Source organism: Misgurnus anguillicaudatus, chromosome 24 (genome assembly GCF_027580225.2).
Source record: "Misgurnus anguillicaudatus chromosome 24, ASM2758022v2, whole genome shotgun sequence".
NCBI lineage: Eukaryota > Metazoa > Chordata > Actinopteri > Cypriniformes > Cobitidae > Misgurnus > Misgurnus anguillicaudatus.
In genome coordinates this window covers 30,169,795-30,182,821 of record NC_073360.2, presented here as the reverse complement: position 1 = coordinate 30,182,821, position 13,027 = coordinate 30,169,795, and the positions used below count along the sequence as shown (strand labels likewise).

Below are 13,027 nucleotides of genomic sequence, written 5' to 3'. Positions count from 1 at the left end.
TACCTCCTTTTACTAAACCTCTAACTACATCAGTATCTGCTTAGAAAACAGATAAACTGTCAGAAAACTAACTGGGTTTCCTTTAGCTCCTGGTGGTCCTTTGAGGCCAGGGTTGCCAGGTCTGCCATCCCTCCCATGTATCCCTGCTGGTCCAGCTGCACCGGAGTTTCCTTCCTGGCCCTTTTCCCCAATCGCAGTTACTGAACCTGGGTCTCCTTTGGACCCTTGGGGCCCTGGAACGCCAGGGCAACCTGATGAACCCTTTGGAAAGATACATTTCCTATTATACACGTATACAATATTTCCTGTCTGTAGCAACATATATCAGACACAAATGCACACTTCAATATTCTCAAAGCCTTTTCAGTTGTAGTATGGAAGGCATGCAGGTAAACGCACCTGATTACCAGGAGCACCTTGTGGACCTTGAAGGCCTTGGGATCCTTTGGAACCTTGACCACCCTCACCACCTGCACAATTATAAGCATTTACTAGTTTTAATTCATGTTATTGCTGCCAATCTTAATCAATGGTCATCTGTAATGTGGATGAATGATGACGTCACCTGGCTCTCCAGGCTGGCCAGGATTTCCACGTAGTCCTGGAGGTCCAGGGTCAGCATTAAAGAAAGAACACAACCTGCACAAATCTCCTTGCTCTCCTGTGATGCAATTCAAGAATGTGAACGCATGAATGTGTCAGTCGAGCATTACGTTAATTCATGAAATGAATGATCTGAAAACATTAGCTTTTCTACATTTACCATAAAGTGACTAATCAACTGTTTGGTTGAGCACGTTTTGGAAAAATTGTTAAAAACATTCAAAAGTTTTCTCATGGCACCAAGTAACATAATTTTGTAAAGTTAGGGCTCTTACAGTGTAATGTGTCAAAAAATAAGCTTTCCTTGCGAAATGTCACTAGAAACAGTTCACATGGCAGGAGTGATATCTTTCTGACATCCATCTAAGAAGATGCGTTGTGACAAGTGCTGTTGATTGACACTCTGACATCTAGTGGATTTTTTGGGCATAACATAGCTCAACCAAATAGTAGAGATGCCTCAATCAGCATGAGTAAAGTTAGGTACTCCTCCCAATAAAATATAGGGACTCAAAATGTGCTCAACCATTTGGTCGAGCAGGCAGTACATTTAGGCTAATGCAGAAAAAGATAAAGAAAATATAGCCTTGACAATATGATGAAGCTGGTGAATCTCACCTGGTTTTCCAGCATCTCCACGGAAACCCTCGAGACCTATTAGGCCTTTCTCACCCTTTAACCCTCTTGGTCCCAACCGGCCTTTGACATCTGAGAAAATGAAAAAGACAAACAGGAAAACATGTTTGTAGAAGTTGATGTCCTGTACTACATTTCTGTGCTGTAATATCTGATGACTACTGAATGCCCTACAATATGCAATTTGTAAGGTGTGTATCCTTCACAGAGTAGGCAATCCCACAATGATTTGCAACTTGCTCAGTGAAAACAGGGTTAAAAGGTTAAAAGGTTAAACAATATTGAGAGGAATGTTGCTTATAAATAAACGTATCTAGTGCACATTTAAAATTACATCACAATCATCCTCATTCCTCTCTTTAATGAACTTGCAAAGTATAATTCTCCAAATAGAGTTATAGTTCCTATTTTAAATAAGTTTAAATGGTAGAGCATTGCTTTAGCAATGCAAAGATTGTGGCAGGGACAAAAACAAACTGATTCACTTTGGATAAAAGCATCTGCCAAATCCATAAATGTACATAAATGTAAATGTGGAAGAGTTACTTGGAGTTCCTGGAGGTCCGGGGTCACCCGGGGGTCCCCGTTCTCCTGGTGGTCCATCTAATCCTTTAGGTCCACTGATGTAAGCTGCAGGTTCCCCCATGTCCCCTTTTATACCCCTAAACCCTGGAGGTCCTGGTCTTCCTTGAGGTCCCGGTATAGACGGCCCTGACAAATTTGAGTAAATAGGCACAGTAATTAAACATACAGTATGCTTGGGTGTATACATGTGTGTTTGTGAGAGAAACAGAGACATAATTACCTGGTGGACCTGGACTTCCTGGAAAGCCGATGAAACCTTAAAAAAGACAATTTCAAAAGAATCACATTAGCTAGTAAATGCTACCATGTTTGTGTAGTTTTAGGCTTTAGTTACATCAATGATGCTGTCGTATTCAAAAGCTACTCACTAGTTTGCACCTTAACCAATTCTGTCATTTGTTTTTATGTATAATGTACTGCACATCTAAATTCAGTTACTGACCTTCACTACCTTGGAGACCAGGAGGTCCTGGTGGGCCTGGAAAACCTTTAGGACCTTTAACGTTCCCATTTGTTATAATGACCTAATATTGAGGATCAACATCATAAACAGAAATAAATTAATAACATATTATCATTTCAAAACTGCTACTAAAAGCACAGTATTACTTGATACTGCCAGGAAAGTTAAATCACAGAAAAATAAAAAAAAGTTTATACTTAATAATTAAGAAATTAGATGTACCTCTCCTGGGAGACCAGGGGGGCCGCGGTCACCTTTCTGACCCTAAAACCAAACCCATACGAACAGATAAATAAATTATGGAAAGTTTAAAGAGATAGTTTACCCAAAAATGAAAATTCTGTCATCATTTTCTCACTTTTTACAAACCTATATAAATTTCTTTGTTTTGATGAACACGAATGAAGATATTTTGAGTAATGTTTGTAACCAAACCGATCATGAGCCCCATTCCCTTCCATAGTAGGACAAAGAATACTACGGAAGTGATTGGGGCTCATGAACGGTTTGTTTACAAACATTCTTTAAAATATCTTCCTCTGTGTTCATCAGAACAATGAATTATAAACAGGTTTGTAAAAAAATGAAAGTGTGTAAATGATGACAGAATTTTCATTTTTGGGTGAACTATCTCTTTAAGAGAAACTCCATTTAAAAGCAGCTAGATATAATGTATACAATCAATATACCCATTCTCCATTTATTCCAGTAATTCCTTGATACCCCACATCTCCACGCTCACCCTGTAAAAAACAAATCACAAAATCTTATTGTCTTGCAAACCTTCTGCTTCATCTAAATCTTATTCTTTCTTTCCTTTTTTTATTGAATGCCTACATTGGCTGGTTAAACATCTTGTCAATGAGCTGTGTGCATTTGTCAGGTGAGGTAAAATGATTAATTGAGTTCTTACCGGTTGACCGACCTCGCCCCGCAGCCCATCCTTACCATCTTTACCCTGAAAAAAAAACACACAAAAGCATAGCACTATAAATCAGACACCGCTTCAGTTCAAACTATGTCATTTTCAAGCATCTTTATAGAAATTGCACCATGGATATTACTTTTGCAGTCAAAACTTCAAATGTAAATTATCACAAATGCATTTATTACTGATATATTAAACCATCTGTTTATATTTTCCTACACTCTCAGAAAAAAAGGTACAAGGAGGTACAAACGTTTTCACGGCACTACCTAGGGTGGTACAAAAATGCCCTAAAGGTGCATACTGTTATCTCAAAGGTACTGTACACATTGGTACCTCAAAGGTACATATCTGTACCAAAATGGTAAATATTAGGAACTGTTTAAAAGGTACTGTCCCAGTGATCATTTTTGTACTTTTGTTCTAAAAGTGAAAGGGAAATATACATGCGACATGTGACAAAAAAGGACACAATTTTTGGGAGACAACATACCTTGTAGCCAAATAGTCACAGAAATTTTTGCTAATTTATCTGTGTCACTGTCACGGATCTCCGTAGTTTTCCGTGTCCGTACCACAGACTTTCTTTTGGTGTCAGTTTCACGTATTGGTTACTCAATTGTTTTTCCTATTTTCTTACCATTTTTGAGTGGGTATGGGCAGACCCATTGCCACGGGGGGGACATCAGGGGTCCGTGCCCCCTCAGATGATACAACGTGCCTCCCTAATCTTATGGTCAAACTTCTTATTGAAGGTAAAAAAATATAATTACGCATGATAATTGCTCTCTCTTGGTGAATACCGCCCTCTTCAGTAGTATTTAACCACAGAAAACATACTACTGATTTCCACAAAGGTAACTTAAAAAACGATCTTTAATATTTAAATCAAATCATTTAATGCATTGTTACATTTAACGCAATAATTATATGAAACAAAATAATATTTAGAATTAAACATCACCAAAATAGCCACAGTAATACTTTCTTCAAAGAAAATGTTATATTTCTTTTATTTTAATTGTTCTGTGCGCATTTTTGAGGAAGAAACAACATTGTGGATGTCTCTGTTATGGACGTGACAATTTTAAAATGTGCACTTTCTTAACTATGAAAAAAATGGGAAAAAATGCATTAAAAACTTTAAAACTTTAGGTAAAAATGTTACTTTTCATGCAAAGGTTGACGTTTGCATAAAATTGCACGACTGACTAGATAAACATACAGATCTCATGGGACCTCTTAGAGCTCATATATGAGATATTTGGAGAAAAATATCCATAAGAAATCCATGACAAATTTAACATTTTTATTTTAATATTTATATATTATTCACACTGATTATTCAAAACTGATTGAATTTCAGCCTTTACAAAGAAAAACTGGATATCTACATTTGAGTGGCATCCAAATAAACATTATTTTTAAAAATGAAAGGAAGGGATAATCAGATTCATATGTTTGACTCAAAAAGCATTATATAACCAGAAATAAACCTTAAATCTTTGTTTAATTCTCACTGTGCATGTTTTAATGCCAGAAAAAGTGTATTTGGTGTGAAGTGGATTTGTTTAACCTAATGTTATTTACCGGATTCCCGGGCTCCCCTCTGTCCCCCTTCATTCCCTTAGGACCAGGAAGGCCCTGACGACCCTGCAGAGCACAGCAAAAAAGATTTTGTAAATGTTTCATTTGTGCAACAATCATTAAGCACAGGATAACATAAAGTTTACATGTGTATTTGTATACTTACAGATAATCCAAGGCAGCCAACGTCTCCAGGATCTCCCTGGTCACCCTGTACCCCAAAAAGATTTCTCAAAATTAAATTTTTCTCAGAACAGACAAAACAACATATACAAACAAAATAGCTATAGGTTACCTTAGGCTCTTTTGGTCCTCTTACAAATAACTTTACACCTTTATCTCCTGGTATACCAGGCAAACCCTTGTTCCCCTGCAGAAGAGCCACAGCATACATAAGAGCTCATGACATCATCTTTTAGAGATACCAGCATCTAGTTTGCTCTGAACATTTACAGACAGTAATAGACAGACACATGTGTGTTTTACAACAGTTTAAGCTATAAAGTGCAGGTGTTCAATGGTAAAACTGACCTTCGGGCCACTGGGCCCAGGTATTCCCATGCTTCGACCCTCGGTACCCTGTACATAACACAATTCTGTTTAATAAACACAAATATACTACATTGTGTTGGCTTTAGGACTCTGAACTAACCTTCACTCCTTGTGGCCCGGGAATTCCAGGTAATCCCTAAAGATATTTGCAAGTGTGTTAAATAAATGTAACAGAACGGTGAAATAAATCTAAAAGTAAAGTGAGCATGTTATAAAAACAAAACACTGAATAACTTACATATGCGCCTTTTGGGCCTTCTGGTCCAATTGGTCCTGGTAACCCCGGTGATCCACGCCGACCCTGCAGACCCATAACTAATCAGATAACTCATTCAAAACTAGGGGTGCGGTGTTTCTTAATATGAATCTTATAATTAATGATCTTACTTTCTCTCCATCCCTGCCAGGACGTCCAGGAAGTCCACGAGGTCCATTGATTTTCTCAGGAGTTGGAAAGTAAAAGGTATGTCCCTAACAATTACAATATTGTTTGGTGAATGACATATTTTTTCATTGACTTCTGTTCCATCTGTCATATTATTTAATAAAAAAAAATCGGTATAGACACAGACATTTTGTATCGGTGCAGCCCTAATATAAATATACAACTTTACTGTATTTATTTAATGTTGTTATAAGGCTTTATAAAACTTTTAAGATTCAAATTAAACCCACCTCAGGTCCTTGCATCCCAGGAATTCCCTGAAACAAAAGTTGAAGTTGGGTTTAAAGTACAAAACATTTGGCAAAATGACCCATATTGAAATTAGTATCTTATTTTTTTTAATAATTTATGTTTTCTGTTGGTGCAGTCCAGCTGTGGAAACTTTTGATTTTTTATCTCTTTAAATTAATAAGTTTGGTTTACTGTTGCCTTGATGAAATAAAGCTGGTTGTAGATATAGACAAAAAATGTATGTGCAACAATCTCTTGAAATGAGCCCTTAAATTAAATTCTGTTTATTTTGTCAAGTGACTTTTATTTTGACATTTTTTGTACTTTTCTGAACTTTTCTGAACCTTTCATTATAATAATAATAATATTATTATTATTATTTACATTTCATGAATAGCCTAGTATTCATTTAGTACATATGTGTTATCCAGTACTCACCCGCTGCCCCGGAGCGCCCATTAATCCTCCATACCCTGGGATACCAGGATCACCCTAAAAAAAGTCACTATGAGTTACAGATGATAAAATCATCTTACTGTACTGTGTTACAAATCTGTGCAGGTCACAAATGAGAAGGTCACTGAGTAAGACAAAATGACTGGTCTAGCATGTATATTATGGGGATGTATACTGCTTCATTAATAGTGAAGTAATGTAATAATGACTTGAATTATTTATTTCAGTGCTGATAAATAACAAATTATTCACAAATAAAAATGGGGTTTTGTACTGTGCTTGCATTACCTTTGTGCCATTGCATCCAGGGTAACCAGAACGACCCCTAGGCCCCTGTTTCCCAGGATGACCCTAAAATAAAAAAAACACAATATGTACAATTACATATAAAAACAAATACTGGGTTATATTATTCATATAGGAACATCTCTGCAAACAGGTTTACGTATGTATTATAATCTTATTCTGCTTTACAAAACTGTATACCAACTCTCAAAAGTATTGATTTAATATCCTAAGATCCTATTTGCAAACACTAAAAGCAGCATCTTTCTTTTTTAAACATATTTGTCTTATAATAATGGCCAGATAAATGGTGCAATTTTTCCTATAGCCTATGCATGTTTAATAAGAAAATAATTCAGAATTATGTGGCCTGCATTAACAGATATAATCCGTTTTAGCAATCATTTAGACTTACAGGAAGTCCTGGTGGACCAAAGTATCCTGCAATCCCTGGAGTTCCCTAATAATGAGAACAAAATGAATAGATAGACCTCGGATACATTTCGGTTATTCTGCAAAGGCCCCAAGGAATACATTATCACACAAATACACACTCCTTACCCTAGAGCCTTTAAGTCCGGCGTAACCTGGAAATCCCATACTTCCCTATGTGATAAATATAAATATGTTTATAATATTAAACAATGTCATACACTATACAGTACATTATAATCACTTAAAGGTGTAATGTGGGTTTTTAGCAGCATCTAGTGGTAAGATTATGATTTGCAACCACCTCAATACCTCATACACCTCAATGTATGTAGATAAAACATTTTAAAGTAATAAAAACAATACAGTTCATTACGTAAGGTCAATATAAACCACTGATAATATAGTTATGTATATTATATTGCATTTCTGTGAAGAGATCCTCCTAAAAGTCCCACATTGCACCTTTACTAAATGACAAAAATTCTTCTGTTTTTTTTTTTTGTGAAGTATAACACACTTTTGGACCGGATTCCCCAGGAGGGCCTTCATTTCCTTGATGTCCTCGGATTCCTGGTGAACCATCTATTCCAGGAAACCCAGGATCACCCTAAGAAGAAAGATAAAGCAATCGTAGCCTTGTTTTAGCAGGGGTCAATTAGAAAACTGCTAATACAAGCACAACAATAAAATATACACAATAAAAGTTACATTGTTGTTGTTTATTCAACTGAACTCCCTTGACCTAAATTATTTGCTTGAATTACATATTGATTTATAAGTAAATATTTCAATAATCGAATTTGAAACACATTTGCATGTTTATGTTTTTACCAGTAACATTTTACATAATAATTACCTGTTATAGTCCTTCACCTGGTAATTTTCTTTTTTTAAATGTATCTGTTCATTTGATAGTTCTTACTTTTCTGATATACTGTAGTGTTGTCTTATGGTCACATGACATGCAGATTAAACAAATATAGCTTGATCGTGGAAACCCTGATCTAGATTATGCTAGCTAGGTCTCTTTTTCATGTGTGAGGTCAATTAACTCATTATTACTTTAAGAGACCAGTTTAATTTGGGTCTTGCCTAAATATATTAATACACCCGACATTTATTGATGATGATATTAGAAATAATTTCAGACCTATAGTACACCTTTTTAAAAGAAATGACAGCCATTATTATCCTGCAGTGATTGAAGAAGTCTACATGGATACAGATTTTACAATAAAAAGTATGTTAGAACCGAATGACCTCAACAAACCCAACTGACTGAACTTAGATGGAATTTTTAGATTTGATATCAGATTTTCAAGATTAAAACCCATCAACAGCAGGGACCAAAAAGAGAAAGGTCAGCCAAATATCTTTACAGGCCTTATCTAATCGCATGTATAACTGTCTTTGTCTGCATTGCAGTGAACATACCATGACAGGTATGCCAAACATATATGTATAGAGAAAACTGGAACACAGAGTCTCTAATACACAGGGACTGACATAGAGAGGAGCAGATGCGTGACTATTGTTGATAAATGTTCTGTAACATCGAGCATCAAGAGTGTAGCAGTTAATCTGATATGGACACCTGGGTGGCCAATTCATTCATATCGGTTGGGTTAAGTAGACATAATCACAAGGCCACCCAACACCATAAAAGAGCATTTTTTAATACACTGGAGCAAATATTTCAGTTGTCATGACAATCATTTCAGCTGTTCTGACTCTTTAATAATAGCTCAGAAGACTCAATGGATTTCTCAGACATGTCCTATTTAAACAGATCATCACCTTTATCTCTGTTTAAAATTTCTCTATAGCAGAAATGCATTAATAGCATTGTTGACAATACAGTGTGGATAAAGAGTCATAAGATCATTTGGTTTTGGGAATATTATAGAAGAAAATGCTTGATCTTCTATGAAAATTGCAATCAAGTTGAGATCACTTCTTAAATGCTACCAGATGGGGGCAGCACTTACATATTTCAAGTGTACTGTACTGTCATGTGTGTATATACATTTTAGAATAACAGTAAACTCATGAAATAAGAAATAGTGGGAAAAACAAGACATATGAAAAATATTTTAACATTTAGCATTTTTAAGATACCTTTGAGTAGACTTTTTATCAAGCAGTGTGTGTGTTTGTGTATTATATGTATTGTGTGCGTGCGTGTATTGTTGTTACCGCATTGCCTTTGATTCCGTGACAGTCACACTGGGATTTTCCACTGCAAACACAATCCTGTAAGAAAAACAACAAAATACCTGAATGAAATAAAGAAAGAAAGGTAAACAAAAATACATACAGTCTGACCTTGACAACATGGCACACATATTTGGACAGTTATATGCAGCTTAACATATAAATCAAGACGACTCGATACACGATGTTACTATGGATCACTGACGCAAGTAAAAATAGGATCAAATCTCAATTTTATTCTGGTAGATATGTATATTTGGCCACGGGCCGTTGAAATATTCGAAAATAAGGCACACCTTTCGTACACTACACCGCGAGTGTGCATTATTTTCAGAATTCAATTATTCGGCTTTATACCACACCACAAACACAGGTTAGGTGTGCTTTTTATAGAAAAAAAATCAACACCCATTAAACATTTCTCAACCAAACCGAATAAAACATTTAACACTACCGTGGTATAAGCTAGGTATGATATTTATTTATTAGTTTGTTTCTTTATTTGTTTGGTGTTCCATGGATGAATATTTGTCGTAAAGCCCTGACTCGCTGCGTCAACTAGTCCGCCATATTGGATCTGGACTGCCCGGGAAGCTGCGTTTTTGGTTTGTTTCTTTATAAACAAACTGATTTCTTTTTAAAATTCGCTCTAACGTTTACATTTCACACCCGATTTAAGATATACGTGAAGTACAAACACATTTTTTGTCGCTACCTTACGTAGTGTTGGACCTCGTCAGACATGACATCATAGTATCGCGAGAGCGAATCGCTACCACAGTACGTTGATGTCATCGTATGTTCATTTGCGCAGCTTTAAGTTGACCACCACGCAAGGCAATAACCGAGCTTATATTTAAAAACTACAGTATTATGGTTGGTAGTAAAGAAATCAAAAGTTAAAATGATGCTAATATGCATACAGAAACTATCCCCCGACTGCTTTCTCGAATGGCATTTTACTTCCCGTGAACGCAGATAAAAAGGACTCAGAAGAAAGGCCGTGAAGGCAAAAAAGTTTACTTTTTAACATTTTTAATGCATTTGGCAAACACATTTATAGTGCATGCAAGGCAAGCTATACATTGTATCAGTACAGTTTGTTTTTCCTATCAAACCTTTTCAATTCTAATGCAATGCTCTATTAATTGAACTACAGGTACACCCCTACATCTATGCCATCTTCTACTTCCATCAGATGAAGGTAACTCAGGAGACAGGAAGTGAAGTAAACATTGGATTAAGATGTCCCTTGATACATTTCTACCTTGAAATGCATCCTCTGAAAGCAGTTTTATGACGCAAACATGGTGAGCACTCACTTTCTATGCACTTGCATCAAACCCACAATCCACCCTGATCCATTGTGAATCAGTTGTGAACGCTCAACTTACTGTAGGTCTGATCATAACCAGCATAACTAATATAGAGCATTCTTTACAGAAAACGTGCACACATTATAGAATAAAACCACTGTGGGGTGAAAGATTTTGATCAAATTTAAAATGATTATCTTATCATTAAGATTTCTTATAAATCTCTGTTGATTGGTTAAAGGCACAAGATGTGCCCAAGCAGGGATCAACAATTTGCATTGAACGAAGCTGCCAAGGTTTTACTGACTCTGTACTAACATGCATGATTACAGATTGTTACACCATAATTAAAAAATAAGACAAAGGCAAAACATGGTTGAAGACATCATATTAATGATGATTGATTCCATTGTCTCCAGGTTCAGGTATTTCATGGTTAGACATGCTGAGGGTAAATGTAGGAGCTTTGCGCAATTATTCTGCTTTATTCCTCACCCAAAATCATGATGTCACATCTGCAGAACATGCAAAGCAATTTTTTTCAAAAGGAAAACTATTTTGGATGCCTTTGCCAGTGTTACACTAAGTGAGAAAGGAAAATTACATATTTAGTAAAATATCACCTTGCAAAAGACATAGTGGTACCAATTAATACAGTTTCAAAGAAGGTTTTAATAACACAATCTGGTCATATTGCAAGTATTTTTATCATGCTGCAAGAGCTATAAGAAATGCAAGGCAGAAGTTACTTCCTCTCAAAAAGAGCTTATCAAGTCATCAGGGGATGTAATCCATCAGTTCTCATATCGGAAAAAGTGACAATATATTCCAATGTCACCCCCCAAAATATTTTGCATCCCTTTTCCACAGTGGAATGCACTGATTTGATCTATTCTCTCCCTGTGCTTAAGCCCAAATTATCTGTCATAGTCCAAACCAAGTGGATGTTCCTATTGGAATGAGTGTTTTTGTTTAGTTTAGTCAAATCTTAATAATAATTTATTTTTGTACGTCTCTGATTCCCTGAGTGACTCAAACCTGTGGCGGCCTTTGTGGTGTCTTATTCTAATTTAATCTTTAGGTACAATTCCCAAAGTGGCGTAGGATGTGAGAATACCCACCCTCGCCACAATAAGACTAAACAAGTCTCCTGAGGATTTTAGTTCAGTAAGGTCGTATCACTGAGGCACCCAAAATCAGGCTGGCATTGTGGGGGTAAGGAGGGTCAATTGTGATGAATAGAGAGTCTGTACAGTACACAGACAGACACAGTGTGATCAGATTAGCTGTGACAGACTATCTGTACACGAGTTGTTTGGGTTCTACCCTGTATGCCACAATAACAAAAGAGGGAGATATACTGTACACATGCTACCATATTGATGCTCTCACCTGTTTAGATGGTACATGCGATGAACTGGGTCGTGGGGTTATAATGTTTATCAATTTGAAATTGATTGTCTTTGCACATATACTTACATGTGATTTATACCAATTTATAAGTATGAACTTTAGTAAGTGAGGTTGTGTGTGTGCATGTTCATCTTATCAGCTGAGACAAATCTGTAGTTAGTGCTGTGGAATCAAGTCCTGAACCAGATGCCATAGCAGCACAGATGCAAGATAACCAGAATCAGATACAGACCTGCACTTGCCTGCAGTAAAAGAATCTTGAGGGTGCATTAATTGTTTGTTTATGTTTTATCTTTCATACACGTTCAGACAAAAATTATACAAAATTTTACTGGTATATCATAAATTGTAAAAAAGATATTAGTTAAGAATATAAGTTAACTAAAAACTGTAAAAAAAAGAATGTGTGTCAACTAATATTTAAGTTAAATTAAATCAAAATTTTAAGGCAACCAGGTAACTTACTTTTTAAGTTGAACCAATTTTTTTACAGTCTATGTCAGGGTCCCCCAAATCTTATCCTGGAGGGCCGAAGCACTACAGAGTTTAGCTTCAACCCTTATCAGGGTTGGAGCTAAACTCTGCAGTGCTCCGGCCCTCCACGGTAAGATTTGAGGAACCCTGGTCTATGTGATATTAGTTACTGTAATACTGGATGTGGAAACCAAGAGTAAGTGATGAGTATTTGGCTTGTCATAATCGTTGCCACACTCTTAAAGGGACAACACACTTTTTTTGAAAATATACTCAATTTCCAGCTCCCCTAGAGTTAAACATTAGATTTTTTACCCTTTTGGAATCCATTTAGTTATTTTTACCGTTTTGGATATTACGTAGTGCCCAAAAATAGTCCCCTGCCATTGAAAGTTACTAAGGGG

The 13,027-nt window shown here is 36.1% G+C and overlaps 2 protein-coding genes across 3 annotated transcripts in view; one reads left to right on the top strand and one right to left on the bottom strand.

The window, feature by feature from the left end:
• Positions 1-13,027, bottom strand: part of col4a3 (collagen, type IV, alpha 3) — a 38,472-nt gene that overhangs the window by 15,321 nt on the left and 10,124 nt on the right. The window contains exons 1-25 of one of the 2 annotated variants that reach the window (XM_073863551.1): positions 10,136-10,366; positions 9,403-9,459; positions 7,724-7,813; positions 7,333-7,377; positions 7,187-7,231; positions 6,775-6,837; positions 6,469-6,522; positions 6,030-6,056; positions 5,742-5,825; positions 5,593-5,655; positions 5,455-5,490; positions 5,334-5,381; positions 5,098-5,172; positions 4,969-5,013; positions 4,806-4,868; positions 3,201-3,245; positions 2,977-3,030; positions 2,510-2,551; positions 2,267-2,348; positions 2,045-2,080; positions 1,786-1,950; positions 1,222-1,311; positions 566-661; positions 400-470; positions 73-261 (exon numbers count right to left, since the gene is read on the bottom strand). In XM_073863551.1, coding sequence (XP_073719652.1) covers positions 73-261; positions 400-470; positions 566-661; positions 1,222-1,311; positions 1,786-1,950; positions 2,045-2,080; positions 2,267-2,348; positions 2,510-2,551; positions 2,977-3,030; positions 3,201-3,245; positions 4,806-4,868; positions 4,969-5,013; positions 5,098-5,172; positions 5,334-5,381; positions 5,455-5,490; positions 5,593-5,655; positions 5,742-5,825; positions 6,030-6,056; positions 6,469-6,522; positions 6,775-6,837; positions 7,187-7,231; positions 7,333-7,371 — 1,512 coding nt within the window. In that variant the 5' untranslated portion in view covers positions 7,372-7,377; positions 7,724-7,813; positions 9,403-9,459; positions 10,136-10,366. Of the gene's footprint in view, positions 1-72; positions 262-399; positions 471-565; positions 662-1,221; positions 1,312-1,785; positions 1,951-2,044; positions 2,081-2,266; positions 2,349-2,509; positions 2,552-2,976; positions 3,031-3,200; positions 3,246-4,805; positions 4,869-4,968; positions 5,014-5,097; positions 5,173-5,333; positions 5,382-5,454; positions 5,491-5,592; positions 5,656-5,741; positions 5,826-6,029; positions 6,057-6,468; positions 6,523-6,774; positions 6,838-7,186; positions 7,232-7,332; positions 7,378-7,723; positions 7,814-9,402; positions 9,460-10,135; positions 10,367-13,027 lie in introns of those variants that run through there. The other variant, XM_073863550.1, reaches the window with a different exon arrangement.
• The window catches only part of col4a4 (collagen, type IV, alpha 4), a 65,475-nt gene continuing 63,034 nt past the window's right edge, over positions 10,587-13,027 (top strand). Inside the window, exon 1 of the mRNA XM_073863549.1 lies at positions 10,587-10,730. The gene's annotated coding sequence lies outside the window, so the exon portion shown is untranslated. The remainder of the gene's footprint in view (positions 10,731-13,027) is intronic.